The 23,497-nt window shown below is 39.6% G+C and overlaps 2 protein-coding genes across 10 annotated transcripts in view; one reads left to right on the forward strand and one right to left on the reverse strand.

Annotated features, from left to right (window-relative positions):
• The window catches only part of LOC143373269 (uncharacterized), a 250,056-nt gene extending 245,669 nt beyond the window's left edge, over positions 1-4,387 (forward strand). For all 3 annotated transcript variants that reach the window (XM_076820371.1, XM_076820372.1, XM_076820373.1), the window contains exons 17-18: positions 206-472; positions 2,516-4,387. In XM_076820371.1, coding sequence (XP_076676486.1) covers positions 206-398 — 193 coding nt within the window. In that variant the 3' untranslated portion in view covers positions 399-472; positions 2,516-4,387. The remainder of the gene's footprint in view (positions 1-205; positions 473-2,515) is intronic.
• A 110-nt stretch (positions 4,388-4,497) lies between these two features.
• The window catches only part of LOC143373265 (inositol 1,4,5-trisphosphate receptor-like), a 38,553-nt gene continuing 19,553 nt past the window's right edge, over positions 4,498-23,497 (reverse strand). The window contains exons 4-45 of one of the 7 annotated variants that reach the window (XM_076820320.1): positions 23,380-23,492; positions 23,166-23,252; positions 21,832-22,326; positions 21,582-21,720; positions 21,209-21,420; positions 20,801-21,127; positions 20,582-20,728; positions 20,195-20,496; positions 20,004-20,118; positions 19,753-19,928; positions 19,525-19,680; positions 19,286-19,436; positions 19,063-19,210; positions 17,973-18,312; positions 17,739-17,904; positions 17,441-17,660; positions 16,809-17,347; positions 16,613-16,728; positions 16,405-16,540; positions 16,065-16,322; positions 14,737-14,814; positions 13,759-13,879; positions 13,505-13,647; positions 12,884-13,071; positions 12,697-12,808; positions 11,885-11,992; positions 10,318-10,435; positions 10,006-10,238; positions 9,798-9,939; positions 9,430-9,728; positions 8,843-9,352; positions 8,624-8,773; positions 8,237-8,552; positions 7,985-8,157; positions 7,734-7,898; positions 7,484-7,664; positions 7,315-7,407; positions 7,065-7,225; positions 6,834-6,999; positions 6,600-6,760; positions 6,369-6,530; positions 4,498-6,294 (exon numbers count right to left, since the gene is read on the reverse strand). In XM_076820320.1, the coding sequence (XP_076676435.1) occupies positions 6,214-6,294; positions 6,369-6,530; positions 6,600-6,760; positions 6,834-6,999; positions 7,065-7,225; positions 7,315-7,407; positions 7,484-7,664; positions 7,734-7,898; positions 7,985-8,157; positions 8,237-8,552; positions 8,624-8,773; positions 8,843-9,352; positions 9,430-9,728; positions 9,798-9,939; positions 10,006-10,238; positions 10,318-10,435; positions 11,885-11,992; positions 12,697-12,808; positions 12,884-13,071; positions 13,505-13,647; positions 13,759-13,879; positions 14,737-14,814; positions 16,065-16,322; positions 16,405-16,540; positions 16,613-16,728; positions 16,809-17,347; positions 17,441-17,660; positions 17,739-17,904; positions 17,973-18,312; positions 19,063-19,210; positions 19,286-19,436; positions 19,525-19,680; positions 19,753-19,928; positions 20,004-20,118; positions 20,195-20,496; positions 20,582-20,728; positions 20,801-21,127; positions 21,209-21,420; positions 21,582-21,720; positions 21,832-22,326; positions 23,166-23,252; positions 23,380-23,492 (8,204 nt within the window). In that variant the 3' untranslated portion in view covers positions 4,498-6,213. Of the gene's footprint in view, positions 6,295-6,368; positions 6,531-6,599; positions 6,761-6,833; positions 7,000-7,064; positions 7,226-7,314; positions 7,408-7,483; positions 7,665-7,733; positions 7,899-7,984; positions 8,158-8,236; positions 8,553-8,623; positions 8,774-8,842; positions 9,353-9,429; positions 9,729-9,797; positions 9,940-10,005; positions 10,239-10,317; positions 10,436-11,884; positions 11,993-12,696; positions 12,809-12,883; positions 13,072-13,504; positions 13,648-13,758; positions 13,880-14,736; positions 14,815-16,064; positions 16,323-16,404; positions 16,541-16,612; positions 16,729-16,808; positions 17,348-17,440; positions 17,661-17,738; positions 17,905-17,972; positions 18,313-19,062; positions 19,211-19,285; positions 19,437-19,524; positions 19,681-19,752; positions 19,929-20,003; positions 20,119-20,194; positions 20,497-20,581; positions 20,729-20,800; positions 21,128-21,208; positions 21,421-21,581; positions 22,327-23,165; positions 23,253-23,379; positions 23,493-23,497 lie in introns of all 7 variants that reach the window. The other 6 variants (XM_076820317.1, XM_076820316.1, XM_076820318.1 and 3 more) reach the window with 6 other exon arrangements.

A 23,497-nucleotide genomic window follows, 5' to 3' on the forward strand; every position in this document is an offset into this window, starting at 1 on the left:
CGTGGTGCACTTGTGAATAAAGCAATTCTTCATAGTTCAACTGATTTTATTCGTACTTTATTGCACCAGCGAAATAAGCAACAGAAAAGAAAAGAAGAACACGAAAAGGCGAGGTTCGGTATGAAGACTGTTTTCCAAGCTAACATCATCGAAGGATGGATTTATTAGGGAAAGCCGAAACCATGATGGACACTCTTGTTCGCAGACTGCAGGCCCTAGGAAGGACCGCTCCAGAGTACACGATGAAATGGAGGAGTCAGTCGGTTATCGCGAACACTCACAAGAGTGGACCATCGCCAGCTCCGAACCACGTGCTGAACTCGACTGGAAATGGACCCCGCGGAACGCTGGTACTAATTCTCATCGCGATACTCCTTGTCTACACGACCGACTGTTGAGTGGATCGACTCAGCATCTCATGTCTTCACACGTTCCTGTTCGATGAGAAACAAACTATACGAACCAGCCTAAGGTTTGTCTTCAGACGTTTATGTACACGCTTTAGGGAACAAACGTTGGTGCTTGTGTTTGTCTTCAAGTTTGCCCCGAATTTTCCTTGGAAATGCGAGAAGAATTTGTTTAAGGGATCAGGAAACTTGAATCTTCTAATCAGCTTTCAATAGTTTAAGCTTCCATTGTAACGCGATCTCTGTTCTATGTGAGTGTTTTAGTGATTGAAAACGCATTGAATAATGCATTTGTTTAAGGGATCAGGAAACTTGAATCTTCTAATCAGCTTTCAATAGTTTAAGCTTCCATTGTAATGCGCCCTGTGCTCTCTTCTGAGCTGTTTAGTAATTGAAAACGCATTAAATAATACTGTATTGAAATTGTATGGAAATATGCCGCACATTTTCCATTCGCATGGATCAGAGAGTAGAGCTTTAGTATCGATAGAACTAGCCATGCATTACAAATTTTATCCACCAGCGCAGGCAACAGGTTGTTTCTGAATTGCTGTATATAAACACAGGAACGATCGTGTTTATTCATCGCCCTTATTTGCGGGGCAAACGCGTACATTTTTTGGCGCACTCCACGTGTAAACCCATTTGTAAAGCGAAAATCGTCTCCCAAATTTATTGAAAGACGGCACACAATTTTGTTCGCGTTAAACCTGAATTTGCCAACGGAAACGGGGTGTGAAATACTGCATAATAGCATGGGGGTGGTAGAACTATTAAGGGAGGGATTTTGGTGATGGAAATAAAATACATTGTTATCTGCAAATTGAGTTTGTTTATTTTTTATAATTTGTTATTACATACTTTTTCATATTATTTGCGTTGCTTATTCTATTTTACAACCACATTACCCCTAAACCTTTTGTGTCAGAAATTTACACCACGTAATCTACAAAACTTTTACAGCATCTGTTTTGCATTCGCACACTACTCTCACGCCAGTTTAACACACTTCTACCGATACATCGTTTACAATCCAGTTTACACATCACACTGCAAGTATCACACGACACACTACAGTACACCACACAGCACAACACACAAAGTTGCAAACCGAAATTTAGCTTCTCACGAAAACGCAGCAAAATTGCAAACCGGAATTGGGTTTCTCACGAAAAAGTAACAAAGTTGCAAAGGACAAATTTTTCACAACAATGTTGCAAACGAAGTTACGGTGTTCGGGCATCAAAACCCCGGTATGCAACTTTGTGCGTTTTCGCCGGAAGCCCAATTTCGGTTTACAACTTTGTTGCAGCTGCAAGGTGCGCAAAATTTCGGCCCACGGCTTCTCTTGCAGATGCAGGGCGAAAAACTACCTCTCTTGCAGGTGCAAGAATCGTGCAATGAATTTCGGAACAACCCGTTTTGAGCTGTTGCACCTGCAAGAGAAGCAGATTTTCGCGCTGCACCTGCAAGAGAAATTGCGTGGCGAAAATTTGCGTTTCTTACAGCTGCAACAAAGTTGCAGGGCAAAATTGGGCTTCCGGTGAAAATGCACAAAGTTGCAAACCGGGGTTTTAATTGCCGAGCGCCAAAATTTCATTAGCAACATTGTTTTAAAAAAAATTGTCGTTTGCAACTTTGTTACGTTTTTTTGTGAAGCGTTGAATTCTGTTTGCAGCTATTTATATAACGTAGCGTAGCGTAGTGCGGTGCAGTGTAGTGTAGTGTAGTGTAGTCTAGTCAACTCTAGTATAGTCTATTCTAGCGTAGCATAGCGTAGTGTAATGTAGTGTAGCTTAGCGTAGCGCAGTGTAGTGTAGTGTAGTGTAGTCAAGTCTAGTCAAGTGTAGTGTAGTGTAGTGTAGTGTAGTATAGTGTAGTGTAGTGTAGTGTAATGTAGTGTAATGTAGTGTAGTCAAGTCTAGTCAAGTCTAGTCAAGTCTAGCGTAGCATGAGAGTAGTGTAGAAGTAGAGTGGTTATAGCGTTATGGGAAATATGGTAAAAATTTGAAGATATATTTATAATTATATTACAATTAACGAAACAGCCTTCTTCGGTAATGCTTATTATTCCATACAAAAATCTTGATGCAAACTATGGCTTTCAGGAAAGGGCAACTTACTCACCAGCGCCTTTCGCACATTTCTGGTAGCACGACCGCAACCCACCGTTGGCCTCTCCACGTATAAATATAAATATAGCGAAGTTAAATTACCAGGAAGAGGAAAGAAGATGGAAAGCAGATGGGAGAACGCGATGCACGGATTTGAAGTAGCGAGAAACACACAGACTCCACAACGTCACCTCTCTCTATCACGCCAAATGCCAAAGTAAACGTGTAAGAAGTTATACGGTAGTTCTCTTTGTACATACGCGTTAGAACTAGTAGGATTTGTACAGAATATCACGAACGAATTCGTTCGGACCGTAAAGCGCAATTCCGTGGACGGGGGCAGATTGTATTTTAACGAACGAGCTTCGAAGGCCCGACGGGTGCTTCACGATTAATTGTTGCCGCGTTCTTCCGGAAGTTCGTCGGAGTCTCTTCTTCCTAGTCTCTCATAAAAAAAAAGGAACTCTCGTTTCCTCTTAAAGTAAAAGGAGAAGAAATCGCCGCAGATTGCATGTTAAACGAGGAAAGGACGGAGAATAATCTCGACGAGAGCAGACACTCCGATCAGCTTCCGGAAACCGCGATTGATCGTTAGGATAAGCCGAAAGTAAGACCTAGAACGTGAATGTTTGATGTACACATAATTGAGCCGGGCAACCATTGAATTAAAGACAAACAGATTGATCGAATTAAAGACTACAGGAGGAACCATCCATCCGTCGCGAAAGTCTCCGCAGATTTCTGTAATTTTAATGTAACACGACATTGCCACTATTATTTTGTACAGAAAGTTACGAACACTATTATTCCGTTGTACACGCCGGTATCGAGTAGCAACACGTATTCCACGGGGAATCGTACCTACCACTCGTTCGACTCGTTCACTCCATATTGTACGATAATACTAAATGTACCATTTTACGACGAAGTAACTACTTATATAGCGCAGTTATGTTGAGAGAGATTTAATGCCTGTTAAAAGCGCGATTCGCGTAACGCAAGATTTAACCGAATCATTACCAAAATTTGTCGTCATTACGAACCTTCGATAACTATCACTCGCGACAATACGTTCGATAATGTTTTCCCTATTCCCGTAGAATCTAAATATTCTAAATTAGCATTACTAAGTAATTTACTTTGTTTGTTTGGAGTTACTTTTTACGGTTAAACTCTCCTCCAAGAAGGATCCGCGAGAATGGAGAGATTGTAAAGGTCGATGATCAGATGCTGGCGGTTTTTTAAGTATAATTTACAGTAATGTTTAGATATTGATTTGCAACAGTGAATAGAAAGACTGACTTACTCTGCAGATTGTAATTTACGTCCCCGTGAGAAGGCTGGTAATGATCGAACGATTAACGCTGACGATCGAGGGTCTGGCCGCGTCGGAAGTTAAGGATCTTAAGATTTGTATAATAGACGAACAGCTCGCGGGCGGATATCCGCGAGCGTCCTTTTTGCAACCTCGTCGAAACAGAGATGAAAGTCACGATGTAATCGCACCGTACTAAAACGAGGGTGGCGCACTATGGGAGACGAGAGACGAAGAAACTATTAAGACGCACACTTTTTAATCGTCGTAATTATCGCCACCGAGGCCATACGATTCACAAGCGACTTACGTTCTCTGTTGTACGGTTCGAAATTGTACGAAGCGAGAGGGATTGGAAATCACGACTCGACTATATTTCCTTTTAACGTTGCCACGTACTGGCAACGATTGCGATACGATTTGTTCCTTATACGAATGTACCGATTTTGCACAAGACACGTCTACCTAACAAAGTGGAAGATACATGTTACATGTATGTACTAGTCGCGTATATATAAGTCACAATAAATAGTCAATTGTTTCATATAAAGTATGAATAAAATAAAATGAAAACCACGCAACGTAGTGGTTCTTTCAAGATCTCGCCTCTCCAAACCTCAGGCTCCTCCCCCATTTTCAATACGTCGCAATATCGTTGTACTTTAAAAAAAAGAGGACAATTTATTCACATACAAGATTTAATACAATCTCTACACATCTGTATAGTTATAGTTTGCTAAAGTCGGGATACGAAACATGTACATCTACAAGTAACACGTCTGCAGCTGATATTCGGATGCATATGGTGAAGATCTTAAATAACAAGTTGCTAAAAATTTCGTAAAATTGGCACAAAGAAAAACGACAAAACGACTCTTAACACGCGCGAGTAACAAGAAGTGGGCAACATCTAGTGGAAATATATATATGTACAATACAGCTAATTTCGCTATTTTAAAAAAATTATCAACATACAATATATCCATATACATATATGTATAAACGTTCACGGACACAATGGATTGCTGGACATCATCCAATGCGAACACGGTTAGTGGAAAATAAATCTAAGTCGATCGACAATGTAACGCGATATTACACAACAACGCCTCCACGATAATTGCTTTCAACGTATTTCCATTCAACGTGCTTTATAGAACGATTATCTCTTAGATTAGGTAATACTTATTGACATTGATTTCGCTATAAGTGTCTACGAGCAATGGTCTAAGGATTTGGACAATACTTTCGCCTCAACTTTTCTGCTACACACGATTCGTGTACCTCATATCAGCATAACGGATGATTGTTCAACACTTAGTAAATTATCAATCGCCTTTCGAATGTACGAAGTAACTGCGGGTAACACCCATCCGATTTAAAGCTCGAAAGACAACTTATTTCTCAAATTATTATCCCTTCAGTTTCGTATCGCTCGTATGTTATTAAAATCTTAATATTAAAAGAAGTTTATGCAAATACAATGGAAAATTTTTCGATGTTTAATTAATTCAGAATGGAATACTTGCGCGCATAAATTAAAGACCTGTGTGTACTCTGATAACAATCGGTATTCATTAAGGGTCCCAATGCCAGAATGAAAACCCGTAAAAGCTTTAAATAAATTTACGAAAGTATTTCGTGGTCTCTAAGTATGCTGTTTCAAACCGAAACTAATTGTACAATCGAATGGAAAAGAATGTCTGATAAAAGTACCTCTATTTTACAAGCTTAAAATTATATAGACACAACCAAGAAACGAATTTGCTAGAGTACAAAACGAAATATTAAACATTTATCTTACATACCCATCTCATGGATAATAACATCAACATTCCTAAAGACCTGTTAGACAGGTGGAGAAAACGTTAAAACCTCGATATATGCAATTCAGATATGTTAATTTAAAGAGTGACACTTTCATACACGCCTCTGGCTATTTATTCGATTAACTACTTAAGACGAAATTCTCCACGATCGATAAATTTTAAGTAACACGTACCTTTAACAATTATCACGAATCATTTCATCTAAATAAAACTGTGCGAGACGGAAATGTTTAATATTTGCCCCAATTGCAGCGGCGCGTTAAAGTTCTTCCAACCAACGCAACTAGTCGCGCTCTCCTTTCGTTTTAAAACAGAAACTAATGTTGTCCGCGATAAATTCGAATAACGCCGCTTTCTTTTAAAATTAGGAACAAAACCGTAGAAAATGCCTCGCGTTGCTGTCGTAGTGATATTCCCAGTGTCTTTAAATGCTTCGGAAGAACACACTTATGAAAACTTATGCATCGAATATCATGTCCGAGTATCAAATTGAGATTCATGTGTAATTAAAATAAGAAACGAACTCGTGAGATAAACTTATCCTACATTTACGTGGGTGCGGTCTGTAATAATGCGGATGCAGAATTCAACAGGCCTAGCCGCTGTTTCTGCTTCCGTTGCTCCGTCATCTAGTAAAAGAGATGTCGTTCACAGGTGCGTCGTTAACAGGCCACCTAACTTCATTAGTCGAGAAGTGACTTACCTGATCGCGAAGATCGGTGAGTTGCTGACACAGACATTTCACTAACTGTTGCGTAGATTCTAATTGAGACTGTAAGCTTCTTAACTCTACTTGTTCCCCTTCGCCCTCATCCGCCGCCAGTGACTTGGCTCTTAATCTCGGGAACCAGTCGAGATTCCGGTCCTGTAAAAAGTACACAGAGCTTAAAAGTTAAGGCACGGCTCAATTTTTTGAAGCTCTATGGACTATTACCTTCACCATGGCGTAAACGTACGACTCGGGCCCCGTGAATTCTGTCGGATCTTTCACTTTCACTAGTACGATGAAATACAGGTAATGCCACATATTATGCTCGTGCTTGACGTGCTCCTCGAACGAAACCGTCTTGTTATCGAAGGACGATCTGTTCAAACCTGCGAAGATGTAACGTGTAATTACAGCAAAGCGTTTAACGCGGAGATTTATAAATGTAGTTGAAACAGTTACCGCATATGAAACAGGTGTTCTTCAGGATCAATTCCTTCTGCTGCTTCTCTGACCTAAGATCAGCGAATGTGTCTATGATAACACCGAAAATGAGATTCAGAACAATAATTATCACGATGAAGAAGAACAGCAAGTCGTATACAACTCTGGCAACAAACAGCGGTTCCTGAAATGAGATAATACATTAATTTTTACAAGACAGTTTTGTACATTCTCTGTTCCCGCACTTACAGCGCTTGAAGGTGCTCGTAGAATGTCTCCGATACCTCCACCATTCCTTAAACCTTGATTCAGAGTTGTAACGATACACATGACCAAGGAATCACATGCTCGCTCTTTAACATCTCCACCAACGTTGTTGATTACTTCTCCCCGACCGTCTCTCTTATTAACTATGTAACCATAAAAAGGTCATTCCAATTAACATCCAATTATATTCGCAGATAAACCAATAGTGGTTTACGTTAAACGTTTAGGATACCTTCTCGAATGTATTGGGTCATTGTTTCCGTTGCCTCACATTTCTCGTTGTCAGCAATATTGCATGTGCCCATATTTCCCTCCATATATGATGCTGCAATTACGTAGAATATTAAGCCTCGATGGTTAAAATCACCGTTACAGAGTACGATACAGAGGCATGCACTTACATACGATATCTTTATCGACCGATACTAAGAAATCATCTTTGAAAAACATGAAACCGATGATGGAGAACATGTAAACTAGAATTAACGCCAATACAGCAGTGAGTATAATAGATCTTCCATTTCTTGTAACAGATCGTATTACATTGAGCAATGTTTCTTCGCGATATACTACGTCAAAGAGCTGAAAAGAGAGAAGTATAGACGCTCCCTTTCACTTGCATCTCGCTTATCCCAGTATCCGCATACTTACTAAAACTGAGTAGAAAAATGGATGCATACAAATGCCGAGAACGCAAAATATAAGGTACGATATATGATACAAGATTTCAACGTTCGTCAATATTTGTTCCAAGCTCTTCGTCAGAGTGCCCTGATTGCCTATAATACTTATAAGATGTACAACTTTTAATACAACCTGCAAAACAAATACGTGAGATCGTAGAGACAGTTGCGTTTGCGCTTACAGTTGAAATCTAGGAGAGAGGCATCTTATATATTTACCGTAACGAAGCCGAGCAACCATAACGTTTGTTCTGGTCCAATGGAAAAGATCAATCGTAATATCGTTGAGGCTACCAACGTCCGAATACCAGATTCTCGCGGTAACGTAATGACAATAACGGCGGACGAAAGCATCACCGTCCAAATCAGAGCGGACAAATGCGAACTTAATTCTAAAAAAAAAGGGGGGGAGATAAACATATAATACAGTTTAACTATGTAAATAACTTTCCACGCAAATTGAAGGCTCACTAGGCATATAATCCACGAATGGGTAGAAGAAAGCCACGATAAGGTTTATGAGTACTGCACAGTTGAATAAAATATTGCTCCACAGTGACATGTAACTGCTCATCCAAAATAGTGCTGGTTGTCCTCGAAGTTTCTTTTGCCACTTCATCTCGTTAAACATATCCTCGGTTCTCTCGAAGAAATCAGAAACCTTCGACCCTTGATCGTCGCGTTCGGTAGTGTTCAACACTTTGATCTTTGTGTCCAATGTAATAAGTTCGCAGATCTCTGGAATTGGGAACACAATTTGCTCCAATGTCCTATCGTGCCTAACGATCTGAAAAGAAATTATCATTGCATAAAGCATGTGGATGCAACATTGTTATATTAACGTTCCGCGTGTCGCACCTCAATTTGAGCTGTGTGAGTTGCGTAATATTGCAATGCCTTATTAATCTTCGGGTCGGCATTATTTTGCTCAGACGGCTTTAACATTGATGATAGTTCCTTATTGTGTTGCGCTAATTGATGGCACAGGATGTAAATATTGTGTCCGACCTGTAAGACAATTTCATGAATGATAAAACTGTTATTTTTATTAAGTGTACTATTCTTTAAGAGCATTACTTCTTTGGGCGATACTCCTTCCTCGCCGTCTGTAGACGAGTCATCGACGTCGCTGTCGTCATCTAAGGATTCCTGATGGAATGCGCGACACGCAACATCGACCAGCTGCTTCGGATTCATATTATACAGAATTCTCTCCGCGTTCTCGCTGTCACCTCTACTCTCCATTATAGCTAGTAACAATTTGCTGGCATTATTCTTCAATTCTAACACTAAATCCATTCTAGTCTTCCCCAGGGGATTAATATCGTTCAAAATCAAGGCAGTTATTATATCTAATCCGTTGGACTCGTGAGTAGCGATGCAATTCTGGTTATCGTGGCATGGTCCCTGGCAATACTCCGTTAACGTCTCCAAAGTCTGATTGATTAATGCAACGTTGTGCTCATTAATATACAACCCAAGCAATCCCAGACCGCCTGTCGTTGAGCCGCAAATGCAGTCTAAGAACATCAGCGTCTCTGATACCAAATTGAAGTTGGTCTTGTTGTTTTGATTGCGAAGGAAGTTCTACGGAAGAATAAATAATATTCTTGATATGCCGATTATCATAACGTTATACTATACGCTAAGATCGAAGCAGTTACCTGCAAGTCGCGATTATGATTTTCGCACAGCAGTTGCAAGAAACGTAAAATTGGTTGCATGACTAAAACTTTCGCGCTCAATTGCGCCTCATCCCTTTCAGCTCCAGCTGTTCCACCGCGATGTCTTTCCAGCTTCTCAGCTATCATATCCTCCAATGCATTGCCGAGAGCTGCGTTAGTGGTCGCGTCTTCGCCAGAAGCAAGGTTCCGAACACTCGCATATGCTTGTACCGTAGAGGATGCGGCCTGATTTAACTCTTCTCGTAACTCATCTGTTATTACTATTCCGTTAGGTTTTCCTATGAGATAAAAAGTATCAATATAAGCAAATACAAGTGCTAGATAAGTGGAATATTCGTTTATTATACCTGATGCACGCTTCTTTGATATCTTCTCCATTTCCTTGCCCTGCTCCTTGTCTTCGTGAGCTTTAGCTGCTATATCGGACGTATTAACGCTCACGGTGGATTTGATTTCTTGCTGAGCATCTTTCATCTTGTCATAAAAGACCTGAGGATTATATGTTTTAAACGTATTGCCCTCAGCATTGAAATACTGTGATACTGCGAGATATACCTTGAAAAACGACTGGCTCAAATCGTCACCCATCAGTTTATTGAACACGCTTTTCTGTATAATGGGATTTCCTCCTTCTAATAATGCAATGCCGAGTTCTATAACTTCCACAAATATGCTGGGAGAGTGCACGCTTTTAATTATTAATTCCACTACCAAGTCCGATGCGCCCTCGCGATCGAGATGACTCTGAACTTCGTGTAATGTTCGGCCCGCACGACTTAAGAGTTTGGCTGCCGAGAGTTAAATGCTTAATGATGTACATTGTAATGTTACCAAGGAATAAATTATGCTTTAAATATCTATTTATACCCCCTGGTCCGTGTGTAACTGGAGCGGTATGAGAGACCCCAATATCTACATTCTCTGGTTTCTGGAGGAAAGACTTTCCAAAGTAGCGAGCCAAAAGATTATTTCTCAGTGCATCCCCCTATGGAAATGGAAATGGAGTGTAATTAATGTAACGGGACACGCCTCGATCGATTGCGATGTACCAATACATCATGCACAATTCATAAAAAATCCAATATATTTCAAAGGGAATATGTGTGCATTATCTGCAATGTATTAGAGAACTATTGAGCTTACAATGAAGATAGTTAAATCGTGTATTTACATTACTTGTGCATTAAGAGAATGAGATATATTTGTGCAATTCGTAACGCGTCGAGTTCTTAGCCAACTTTGCACGTATTTATATATACATGTCTATAAAATGAAGAGTAAACGCTAATTTTATAAAGCAGACGCAGTTAACTTCTAAATATTGCCGTAGTCTTTTGAAAATGCACGATGCAAAAATTTGTGCGATTTAAGTATCTGACAATTTCGAGGAGATGTCTAAAAAGATTGGTACGCATTGCATATCAACTTTATAAATTATGCATTCAAAACTGTTCGATATAATCAAGTGGCTGAGAGCAGCAGAGTTAATAAAATGCTTTATGTACACATATTTTTACTATCTTCTAGCAAAAATATTACTTACTAACTTAAAACACAAATGTTATTCGAAATACAATCCTATTTCTAAATGAGAAACTCCTAAATCTACATCGCTGCTCTCATGTCTAAAAAATCGACTGCTAAAAATAAATCTACTGACGTATTGGTACACCCTATCTGTAACAGAAGTGTATATACATATTTGAATATAATATCGTTGCTTATTATTTCTAAACTCTATGCCCATACTGGAATGTACTTAAAAAAGATAGTTTATGCTACGTAAAATAATATTTTAAAACTGCTTGTAAATTTTGATTTACGATAAGCTGAAATTATTTAGCTAAACATTCGTTTAAATACCCATTTCATCATTAATATGTAAATAAATCAATATCGTTTCAGTGAATCGAGCCCCTATCGTAAATCAAAATTGCTTTAAAATATGAAATAACATATCTATGCTTATATGTTTGTGGACGAAAGGTAACAAGAGAAGATAAGATGAGAGTAGAGAACTGAAGTGAATGTAATAAAATTGATCAAGCACATGCATAAGGAACCTACACAACGTACATTATAGTTCGTACTTAAGCAAATGTCAATGTATCAGATAAAAGAATGAATATAAATTTTTTACAAGCAGCTACTGAAGCAAGTGTTTATATATGCATATTTCATAAGATCGTGAAATATAAAAATGTTCACTGTGGCTTTAATATCGCGATATATTGGCAGACGATTTTTTTTTTTAATCATCATCTGAATACCCCGTGTGTGTAAATATACCCATATCGAAGCTCTTGTAAATAATGTAATAAATAACGTCAGAGTGATTGTGAGATAAGTTCTCAGTAATATAAATTAAATTCATATTGCGAATTCATATACGTTGTGCCCGCAAATTACCGTTGTTATCTACTTTAATTTTTACCCGCTCTTGCTGAGTCATTTGACGAGTCTCAGACTCATCGACAGAGCCTGTTCCAACTTGTGGCTCGGTCTTCTGTTCTGTCTCTTCTTCTCCCGAGACACCTTCGCTCTTCGTTCGCAGCATGAAAACATCTTTACCTACATATCTATTCTACGAAACCTACTCACCCACTGTCACTTAAGTCTGTTTCGTGTGTTCAGAGAAGCTTATTCTGTCTTTTTGTCTCGTTTGCATATATCTATGTTGCCAACTAAAAACAACTGTTCAATTGCGTACTGATCGTCTAAAGTGCCGTGAGAGAACATATGGGCATTTAGCTTTTCGGCAAACATGTACGATACAAGTGGATACGGAAACACAAATTCTTTTAACTTTAGGTTCAACTAGAGCTTGGAGCGGTAACATGTTCCATCAATAGTACGAGGTGCGGCGCTAATTAACGGCAACGGATCCTAACTGAAGCGAACGTATTCTCAGAGCTAGATTCCTTTGGATTTAATGCGTAATGACATTCTTTTCATCTCTGAAACAGTAGATCTATGCAGACATTTTCTCTGCTCGATTGTGCGAGCAGACAAACGTCATCGGTATTCCTGAAGACAGTAATACGCTAAGAGCAATGTACAATACATTGCGCATACATTGTTGTATCCAAAATATTGATGCGCAAAGGACTTGTCACCGCTAATTAATATCAATAACATTTTTTCAGAAACAACTGAATGCCCTTTTTTCCACAATGTCGTGATTCATCTCTGTATGGTAAATGATTCTTTTGACTTCATGCAAAAACGCAAGGCTATGAAACTCACTTTTTCTCCATACTCAGGGTCAATGGCCATCATTTCTCTGAGAGTCCCCAGCACTTTTATACACAACTTCTCTTCTTTCTCTTCGAGCAACTTCTCCGTGTGTTTAATTAACCTGGTGAAAGAAATTGTAGCCGATTATGCATAGCAAAATGTGTTAATATAATTCTAGCTGTGGGGGAATCTTTACCTTCTAATGAAGCCTCCATTTTCACAACCTTTTCTAGCATCAGTCGCTGCTGGGAATAGTAATTCTGGCCGATAGAGAATATCCACTAACAAAGACAATTCTGACTGAACCAGTGGTTTCAATTGCTCCTCCAGCAACGATACTATGTCTTGCAAACCTTCTATAATACTTCGATCCAAACGCATCAGCTAAAGAAAAATACATCATTCTGTAATGATTACATATAAAGCCACGTTATTCTTCTAGCGTACTATCAGTGTTTTATCATGAGGACTTCTCAATCCCATAATGAAAGACTGCTAAACTTTGTCTATTTACATACAAAAAGCAAAGTGAAAATATTCTATTCTATAGAGAAATTATAAAGTCTGATCATCAGCAATCCTACACTACACCTCTAAATCAGTACTAGCTTTACTACGTTTCAATTATAAAGCTATGTTAAGCTGATAGTGTCTTTTTGAGTGACTTTTACCTCATCTTTACAATCCTCCTCACAAATCAAGTCACTCTACATGTTTGAAGATTATATATAATTATAGATTGTTCACAATCGATTTGATAATTCAAATAAGAACTGACGAAATCCTAGATAAGTTTTAAGTAAGCTTTCATTATTACCTGACTTTGTGTGCGCTCTATTTTGGGTTGCTTTGCGGCTTGAAGCCATTTGCTCGTTTGCCTACTGAGCATCGCTGCTTTATTAAACATAGAAGCAACTTGGCATTCCAAGTCGGTTGGAATGGCTATCCCTCTACCCTTAGCTGGCATTCAAAATAAAGAGTATGTTTTTACATGGTGGGCGTAAAATGAAGTCGCACGTTTCAATGCCACTATCTTCATTATTGAATGTTAGTATAGCAATACTCGCTTACCTACATCTGACAATGTTCTTATACAGTTTTCCACATTAAACCTTTGACCAGCATTTAACCATGAACATTGTGAAACTTTAAAAGCCGCGTGGAGTAACTGAACGAATATGGGTTGTCGTGTCTGTTATAAAAAATGCAAATATCTCTTAATATCGTGAGGCAATTCAATTGAACAGCTAAAATAAAAAAAAATTATAAATACAATTTATAAAGGCATATATTATTATAAATACACCATAACAGTGTTTATTAGTTCTCCGTCTAAACCAAGCTATCAAATATAAAGCAGCTTGTGCTCTAATCTCAAGTGTTTAAAAGATATACATTCATCTGAATATTGTTAGGAATTTATTATCGTTCTTTTGTTATTTTTGCATTTAATGTAACACACTCATTGCCAAGCGATTCCAAATAAGAAAGTATTCCCATAAATACTGAATGATAGATTCATGCTGCACGAATTACAAGAAGATAGAAACTTTCTGTACTGATAGATGCTAGAGAAGAATACTCCACATATAAAAGACATATGGTTAGTACCCAAGAGAATTTAAATAATAAGCTTGCTTCATTCATCCAAGACAGTGAATGTGTTAGTAAAATTTCCTAGAAACACATACTATAATTTGCCGTCCCTAAAACTGAACTGTAGACAGTAGCGTTTGAAATCTTTCTAACATTCGCGAAGCACGCGTGTGCTTCATTTCTAAATGTTTCCTATTCATGCTGTTGTTCCATATTATGTATCCGCGATATTACATTGCGAAGAGACATATGTATGTACAAGAATTACTCCGGGTTCGAAATGTACATGTATCATGTATGTACAACGAAGAGAACATTACTAGAAGCTACCCTTGAAATTGAAACTTCGGGACCTAGTATATCCCTCTAGTATGCCTCATTATGCCATGTTAGTATTACTGTGTATTTACAAGGGCTCAGAATTGACCGAGCATTCTTGAACTTGGTACTCACATAGCCAGTAAGATTACTATCAGTATTCCGGTCACTCTCCTTGATGCTCCAATATAGTCTAGCCTCGTGCAGGTGTTTCTATTAGTAAATCAACCCACCACCATATAGACCCAGCACCCAGACCCAGTAAACCAATGTTGATGAGTCAAAGAAGGCCAGGTGTTGCATGCCAAAAACACAGAACATGCCGCTGATGCAATCACCAATTACCAAGCACACATCAAAAAATATATATTGCCGCTATGATAATCGATTTACAGTACAGTCTGGCCTACCGCGATAGGCAAAATGAATAGATTAGAATAAACGAAAAAAGAAAAATTATACCAATATAGAACGAACTAAATAGACGAGATTGTGTTTAAAAGAAGTGACAACACCTATGCATGTTCGTGATATGTACTTGGCTCCTATGTCAACTTAAATTAATGTGTTTCTCATGCAAAGCAAGAAATTATCAGATAAAATAAATGGCAGAGTATTTGCACAGATTTCCCACACTGTTAAGTATATGTCAATTGTAATCACTTATATCTATTGTATGCTAACTTATTTAATTATACTTATGCTATGTAGGTACGTATCTGATATAACCATTGTTCTAGTCTTTTACGTGATACCGTTATACTCATGCCTATGCTAAGCCTTTTTTAAATTAATATTGTGTTCAAACCGTTGCTTTCAAGGGGAACTAATTTAGCGATTTCATGTTGCTTTCTACTAATTACCTCTATCTGGATGGACTTCAGTAAAGTAATGCAACACAATAAATATTCAATCTTAGATTATTCGGTTTTATACTCGTGTTAATGTAATAGCCATTTTAACGAGATGGAAGCACCTTTGCCATAGAAATGTAACTACACTTTTAGCGAATCTTGAAAAAATCATTTTTTATCGCTTTAATGTATGTAGAGAGCTCGTCCTTGTGCAAAACTTTATAATATCCGATCGATAAACTTCAACGCAAATCCATACGATTAAAAATAAATGCTCTTCGTACGATGCATGATAAAAACGTAACGTTACGTGAAGATATGATTGATCTGTGCCATGATTAAAATCACATAAACACATTCAGCAAAAAATGATCTTTTTCTCTGCTCCCTAAGTATTGAAATTTATAAATCACTGTGCTTACATAATTGGAAAAATGAAGGTGCCATATCCACCACATAAATATTGATATTAATTTAAAAATCTTTTTAATAGGCTTGTACCGATCACACCGCAAGTTTAGTAAAATATATGTATTTATGAATACAGTGTGAAAAGGAGATAAGAACGATAAGGTTCTTGCGAGGTAATGTAATGGACGAATACGATACCTGCACTGTGGTGCTTTGATCTGAAAACGGGCTGCTAAAGAATGTCGTAATGATATTCATTAGACAGCCTGTCACATAACTTTCTAGAGAGGTATCAGCGTGTTCGCGATCGTGCGTAGCAGTTGCTATTATACCCATGTCCACGATGAAAGACTTCTCAAACAACGACCACATATGGTTGGACGTGTAAATTTCTTTCATTTCTACCTCTGTGTCGATGTAACAATGGTTGAGGAAGTTTATGTACGCTTCCTTCACCTGTCAAGATATTCAAACGGGAGTAGTAATCTTCTACAACTTCGCTCGAGGATTATGTACTCACTGCCATCGCGAAACTTACTTCCGGTATGCAATCCGGATGCGACACCATAGCAACAATGTCGTCTAATGGTAAGAGACTGTGACATTTAATTTCAGTGTTAACATTTTTACCCATCGTGCAACAAGCCAGCAGTTTAACCAATTCTACGTGGTACCTGCAACACGCGTTAGTATATAAGATATATGGCGTAGCTTATTTCCACATTACATCTTCAAACCGTGCATACTTCAGTGGACTGCTTTCATCCATCCTGTGTCTCTCAGATCGCATCATTTCTACAAAGTGATTGAAGGAAGCCCTGTCGTTATAGAAAACCAGAACATCTTCACCAGCTTGAACCAGCTGCGAAAGCAGCAATCAATTTGAACATGGTAAAACTCTAAACGAAGTCACTGATATATTATATGTATGTAATTTCTTACTTCTTGCATCACCATTTCCTGGCACTTCCTGATGAATTGGTTTTCAGCTTTTACTACCGTTTGAAGGAATTTCAAATATTGCACATGCTTCCCGTGAGTTTCTATGCAATGCACGAAATGCTGTATGACTTTGGCACTGACTTCATTGCACAGGGTCGAGTTGTCTTGAAAGATACTGCACACGGTTTGAGCTTCCCGTATACCGGGATTCAAGAACAGATCCAGTTGTTTATGCAACAGGACCTGATTTTGCTGATTGCCCAAGCAGAAATTTTGTAGAAAATCGTGTGCCAGTCGCATTAGCTCGTTCATTCTAACATCTTCCTTAGTGTCGAACGGGACTTGCAATAAATCTAAGACCACGGTGTGCACCCCAACATTGCGCAAGAGTCTTTGCTCGTGTTTCCGTGGCTTTATTTGGCCGCCTATTGTCTGAATGCATAGTTTATTCATGCGGATTAAAATTTGCTGTATCTTTTTGTATTCCTCTGCCTGGTCTGAATGCAACGGCGGGCCAATGTCTAAATCTATAGCAGATCCTATAATTTTAGAAGAATTATTTCTCGAAGAATCTAGAATTTATTTAATGCCTAGTTACGATGTGTATATTTATCATTGATTATTATTCAAACCTTTCTTGTCCGAGGTAGATAACTGAGGCGGTGCTTTACGAGGAGTAGCTCCCTCATCTTCCTCTTCTTTGTTCTTCTTCTTTTTACCACCATGCTCTTCTGAAGCTTTAGATTTATATACCCAAAGCTCGGATTTCTCAACCGACTGCCGTAAAACGTCCAAATCGGACTTTATTTGCTTGTAAGACTCGACGTCGCTATCAGAAACTAAGAGTTGCACCTATTCGCGAAAACCCAATAGATTTATCTCTTCTTAACAGAAAGAGGTATTATATTCTCAAAATTAAAGACAACGTACTTGTTTAAATGCTTGTAAAACTTCTTGCCTCTGACTAAAATGCGTAAAGAGCAAATGCAATGCCCCAGAAACTAGCGGAGGGTAATCGTGCATTGCTAAGTGGAGTAAAACGCGTAAAAACGTTCTACCACCCTGACCATCCAAATCCAATGCTGCGCACTCCTCGCTAAATAGCAAAATTAATGAAAAACTTCTCTAATGCCAAAATGGGAAAGCTAATGTGTAATCCATTACCTGCTTCCAAATATGCCCTCCGCTTGTGTACCTATCAATTCTAAATCGATAGTCTTTTGACCAAGGCTCAAGTCACCAGAGGCCCTCTCAGTTTCATCGAATTCTTGCTTGAAAATGCTTAACAAGCAAGAAATTCTGTAGTCCAGTCGGACGTCCAGTATGAACTGTAAAATCTCGATTATCTTCAGTTTCGTATCCATCACCAATGGATATTCTTTCTTCGTGAGCGGTTTAGGTGTAGGTGAACTACTTCCAGCTAATACTTGTCCAGCAGAACCCAACGTTAAACTCGTCATTACCGCTCCCATATCGCCGATACACCTCAATACACCACCCTCAGCTGCGAAAAGTATTAATAATTTTAACTAAAGGAAAAGTGTTCATATATAATTGCTCGATTATTTATTCACATGTACATAAAAGTGAACTTCAAATGAAGCTTCAGAAATGAAAGTAGGTATTGCTATGTCTAGCATCTGCACACTTAGCGACACATTTACATTGGCAGGTATAGTATTCGCAAATTGTAGGGAAGGAACTGTTTAAGAAAAATGTCAAATGAAATAAATACAGGTACAAAAAATATTTAAGAGCGACATGCTTAAATTAACGACTCAACAGAACCTGAATCCAAAGTCATAAATGAATTTGCACTGCTAGTAATTTATACTAGTATATTACCTGTCTCCTGAGAATCCACAGAATCAGCTTTAAAATTTTCCAAGATAAATCAGTTAGTTACACTTAATACACACATTCAATATACACGTTTTTGTATTTGTTTTGTAACACGTGCTACGAAATTAAGTGTGTGAAAATAATACCGGGAGTATATTATAGTATTTACGACATTACTTTATGTACATAAATATTGAGAAGCAGAGCTTCTTTAATCGGTGCTGTACATTTAGGTATTGCAGCAAGGGAATGGAGCGTAATAATATTCTCTCATGCACAGAAAACGTACGATCGTTGGAAAATAATAGCACTGTACAAGGAACATTACGTTTTATAATCCACGTGATATTAGTGTAGTAAAGGCGTTTTGCGAACTACGAGTCAAATAAATGAGATGTAACTATCCACTCACAATCGATATCACCAGTGGGAATTTTTCTCTCAGCTGCATCGTTTTCCGAAATACAGTCCAAGATACTGAGCAACGTTTTCGTGAGCCTTAAAAGGTCGCTGAAGCTGTAGAATCCGAAATAAATTAAATCGCGCGCCAGTTTGACCACCTGGAAATATTACAATACAATTAAGTAACTGTGATCCCTTGAAAACCGAAATAAATTAAATGCACACTTTCTTACTTCGAACGTGAGCTTATTCTGTTCCTGATCCGCGAAGGACCACATTTTTGCGACCACGTTACATAAATAATCTTCCACGAACATTATAGTCGAGCTGAACTTAGCACGAACAGCTTCCTTATTCTGATCCCGCACTCTATTTGCATCGTAACTAAGGCCAAATAATATATATTGTATAAAGTTTCAAAATGTACGGCGCACATTTCGTATATCGTAGAAAATTTGTAGTCTTTACATACTCGTTAATGCTCATTTTCGAAGGGATTTCTGACCAGAGGCGAGCATATTTGACTGGAGTCACTTGCTCTTGCGGATCTCTGTCAACGTGAAGATGCAACATAAGCCGAGAGAACGACGCGCGCAGCTCATACGGCACTGTCTCGTCCTCCATACACCTAAACGTTTAGTTCAGATTAATCGTAACGTTCGAGTACTCTGTATTAGAAATAAACGTATAAGAAACTTACTTAAGTATAAGCCCGATATCGAGATGCGGCGACAAATTATTTAACGCTAAATACTGCCTGTTGAGGCACATATTGCTGAAAAGATTCAACTGATGCCTATAATAGTCTAATATCGCTGCATCTTGAACGCTGCCTACTTTTGCCCCTCTTGATAATTCGTTCAAAGACATCGACTTCTGCGCACGTTATCGAACACTTTAGAAATATCAAATGAATTCTAAGCATGCATAGAAATACGTAAGAATGCTGACCTTTCCGTTGTTCCACACAAGGAACACTTCGTATTCCTCCATAACAGTAATTCGCGGCTCACCATCCTCTTGCTTTTCATCGAGCTCCTCCACTTCCACCTGAGTCTTCATCATCCTAAAACGAGGCGTCACGTATCAACGTATATAAACGAAGCAGCCATTGTTTTAAAAAAGTGCATCTTCTATTTTACCTAGTTTCTAATAATATATCTTTATTCTTCTCGCTTAATACGCTTTTGCAAATTAACTCCTGGGTCACGGCGATTGCTTTCTTATTAGAGATGCACAGGTCTGACAAGTAATCTAAGAATCTGGACTCCCAATTGTGCATATTCTTCCTAACCAATCCTACGAATGTCTCGATTTCTGCTGCTGTTATATGCTTCTCCAGCAGTTTCCTATTATTGTGTAAAAGCGCGGTAATGGTATCCTCCGCTAGGATGTCGTATCCAATTTGCTTTTGCATGAAAGCAAAGTGCTTGGCGATATATTCCTGCATTAAAACATTAACTAGAATAACAGCCCTGTTACTACGATCAATAAATAATAAATGGTATTTAAAGAAAACAAAGTAGTACCTGATTTTTCCTGTAGTCTTGTTGAGAGAGTCTTAGTATTCGATAGCACAGTCGAAACATATACTTATACGGCGCATGCCTTGGATCGTTCAGCTCCTCTATCCTAAGAAATGGTCCCTCGCCTTCGGCAGACTCTAAGAATGGAGCCTGCAAGTACAGCCCTTAGAGATATGCAATTCCAAAAGCACAAGCTCCAAAGTATACGACAGATTGTGATACCTGAAGTATTTTAAATAACTGGCCGAGTATGTACTGCTCCCGCAGTAACTTCTGTCGGTCCCTCACAGCGTTGGTAACGATTAACTCTAAAGCTTCAGACTTGTTCTGCTCGTTCTCTAACCCAGCTATAAAGTACACTATGTCTTGCAATAAACTAGTCACAGCTCGCCTCTCATTGTGCGAAATGGTGCCCTTTTCCAGCTTGCTGCTAATGGAAGCTAACACCTTGCAGGCGTCGTTCGCGAAATCTAGATCGCGCACCTCCACGGGTGATACGGATCTCAAGGCAAACGCTTCTTTATCCTCCTTGTTGATAGCGCAGCCAACCTGAAAGCCCCATCGTTTAGCGAGGTCAATAAATTATATTCTTCCGTAACACTCTTGCGTTGTATTACGAATAAAGGGTACCTTTGACATAACAGGCTTCTCATCATCTTTATCAATTGGTACGCTGGTTGAATGGACCCAAGTGTTTGTACATATGTGATGTAACCTAACGAACGATGATTGAGGAACCAAACTGTCGCCCCTGGTTAACGTGGTCGGATCCAATTCGAACAATGAACTGATTTCGTTGCTGTGTGGAACGGATACTAGTCTGTACACTGGTCCAGGAGGATCTACAAAGCACAGTAGAATACGAATTCACGAGACGTGCCACGTTGTGGACAATTATTACACAGATATGTAAGATCTTTCTACTATGTGGCCTGGTCGTGTTGCAGAGACACGCAATCCCTGAAGACACTGGTCGAGGCTACTTTACACGTATCTATCTTACCACGCTTGCCTTTTGTGGTCTCACGTGGTTCGTCGTTGTCTATTTCAGCAGCCAAGTATTGGCCCGTCGCTAAGTGTTTGAATCTGAACAGGGAATTCCAGTGGCCGGCTCCTCCTCTGCAAGGATCATGCTGCACCACCTGCAAGGAAACATGACTGCTTATTCCAACCCTTCCATTCAAGAAGCATACTCCATAACGAGCAATCTCCGCAAAATTAACCACTCCGAAGTTATCAGTCATTCCTCCCACCTCAACCTCCCACAAAGCTTTGCTGCTGGTAGCCGCAGTGGCACTAGTCCTGCCAGTGGTCCTAAGAAACACGTGCTGCTTCTTCTTATACTCGTCCATCGTGAGAAACTTCTCCTGCTCCGCGTGGAACAGCCTAACGACGTCCCCGCCCTTCAGGATCTCCTCCTGGTTCTCCCTGTGCTCCATGAACAGCGTCACCTTCCACGACGTCGCCGAGTTGACGACGTTCACTTCCTTGCACCCGAGATTGTCGCTCAGCTCGTAATTAGCGGCCACGTGCAGGCCCTGTCTACCAGCGTTCACCGGCTCCAGGATCACTTTGTCGCCCACGACCACGCTGTCGCCGTCGCTGCGAAGCTTGTAGAAGGGCATTATGTAGAGCCAGGAGCCCTCGTTCCCATTCGCGTCCAGGTAAACCCTCATCGCGTTCTTCTCGAGAAGCGCCGGCAGCCTCTTGTTCACCGTCAGGAATTTGTTGGACTTGAGATGCAGCAGCTGGAAACAGCGAGCATCTCGTCAAATGGGCTGCGCCCCAGACCGTTCTACGAAACTGGATGCACGAATACAAGAGGCAGATAGGTGCGGAAGAGGGTGATTCAAATAAGAAGCGCGACGGCAGTTGCTTCACAGTACATTAACTTCCGAGTCTACCATAATTCCCTAACCGAGCGGCGACTAGCGACACAGATAGCCCCTCCCCCGCTTCATTATTGCATCCACGTAATTAGACGTCTAATGGCGTTCACAGCCTCCCGCGTCTCTATCTCGGCTATCGCGTCGCAACGATGTTGCCCCCCCCCCCTCTCGTTGTTGATAGAGCCGTCCTGGATATAATTAATAATTAGATCATGTATTTGAAACAGTATTAGGAAGCATTGTCTTGGGAGGCAGGTGGAATCCCGCGTTTGCCAGCTGAGCCGCATTCCAACGTTACCCTCCATAATTCAGGAACCACGATAGCTCGGAGGAAGTGTATTCTGTTAATTGGCAATCAGTTATCGTGCATTCCGCGCTGCTTATGAGATAAGTTAGCGAAACGTATGATAATGGGATATGCCAGCGCTACTCCAGCGGTGATAAAAGAAATATAGGAGGGAAGCTTTATTGGGGACTATTATTCCATTCGGACCGGAATTATAGCCGCGCTTTCATCTCCATGGAGCCGGTAAACTTGGTTTGTGCGTAAAAGGGAGTGTCCTTCGGTGCTAAAGCTGAACTGACCTTTTCAGGCGTGAAGCGCAAGGTAAATTGATTTAACTCCGGCCGTAACGAGGGCAATGTAAAAATATATGAAAATATTAGAAAAAAACAACAAAGCGTGCCTGCACGCTCACCTGGACGACGTTGCCGTAAGAGACCACGGTGCCCAGTAGTTTCTTGTTCTCCGTGTCGTTTTGCTTCTTCTCTATTTCAGCGGCATGCTGAAATTAATCCTATCGATTATTATTCCTCCGATCTACCTTCCGCGCGCGTGATATTCAAAGCCGAGCCGGCTAGCGTAATGTCGAATTAATTTACGGATCGAAATTCAACGTTCAATTAACTTACGTGAAGTCTTTTTAGCAGCACAGCATCCGTGCCGCTCGCGCTCTGTTTCGCCGCTTTCCAGAATTGCTTCTGCGCGGAGTAACGGTTCATGGGACATATCTTGAAGAGGCAATCTGAG

The sequence above is a fragment of the Andrena cerasifolii genome, chromosome 9 (genome assembly GCF_050908995.1).
Source record: "Andrena cerasifolii isolate SP2316 chromosome 9, iyAndCera1_principal, whole genome shotgun sequence".
Lineage (NCBI taxonomy): Eukaryota > Metazoa > Arthropoda > Insecta > Hymenoptera > Andrenidae > Andrena > Andrena cerasifolii.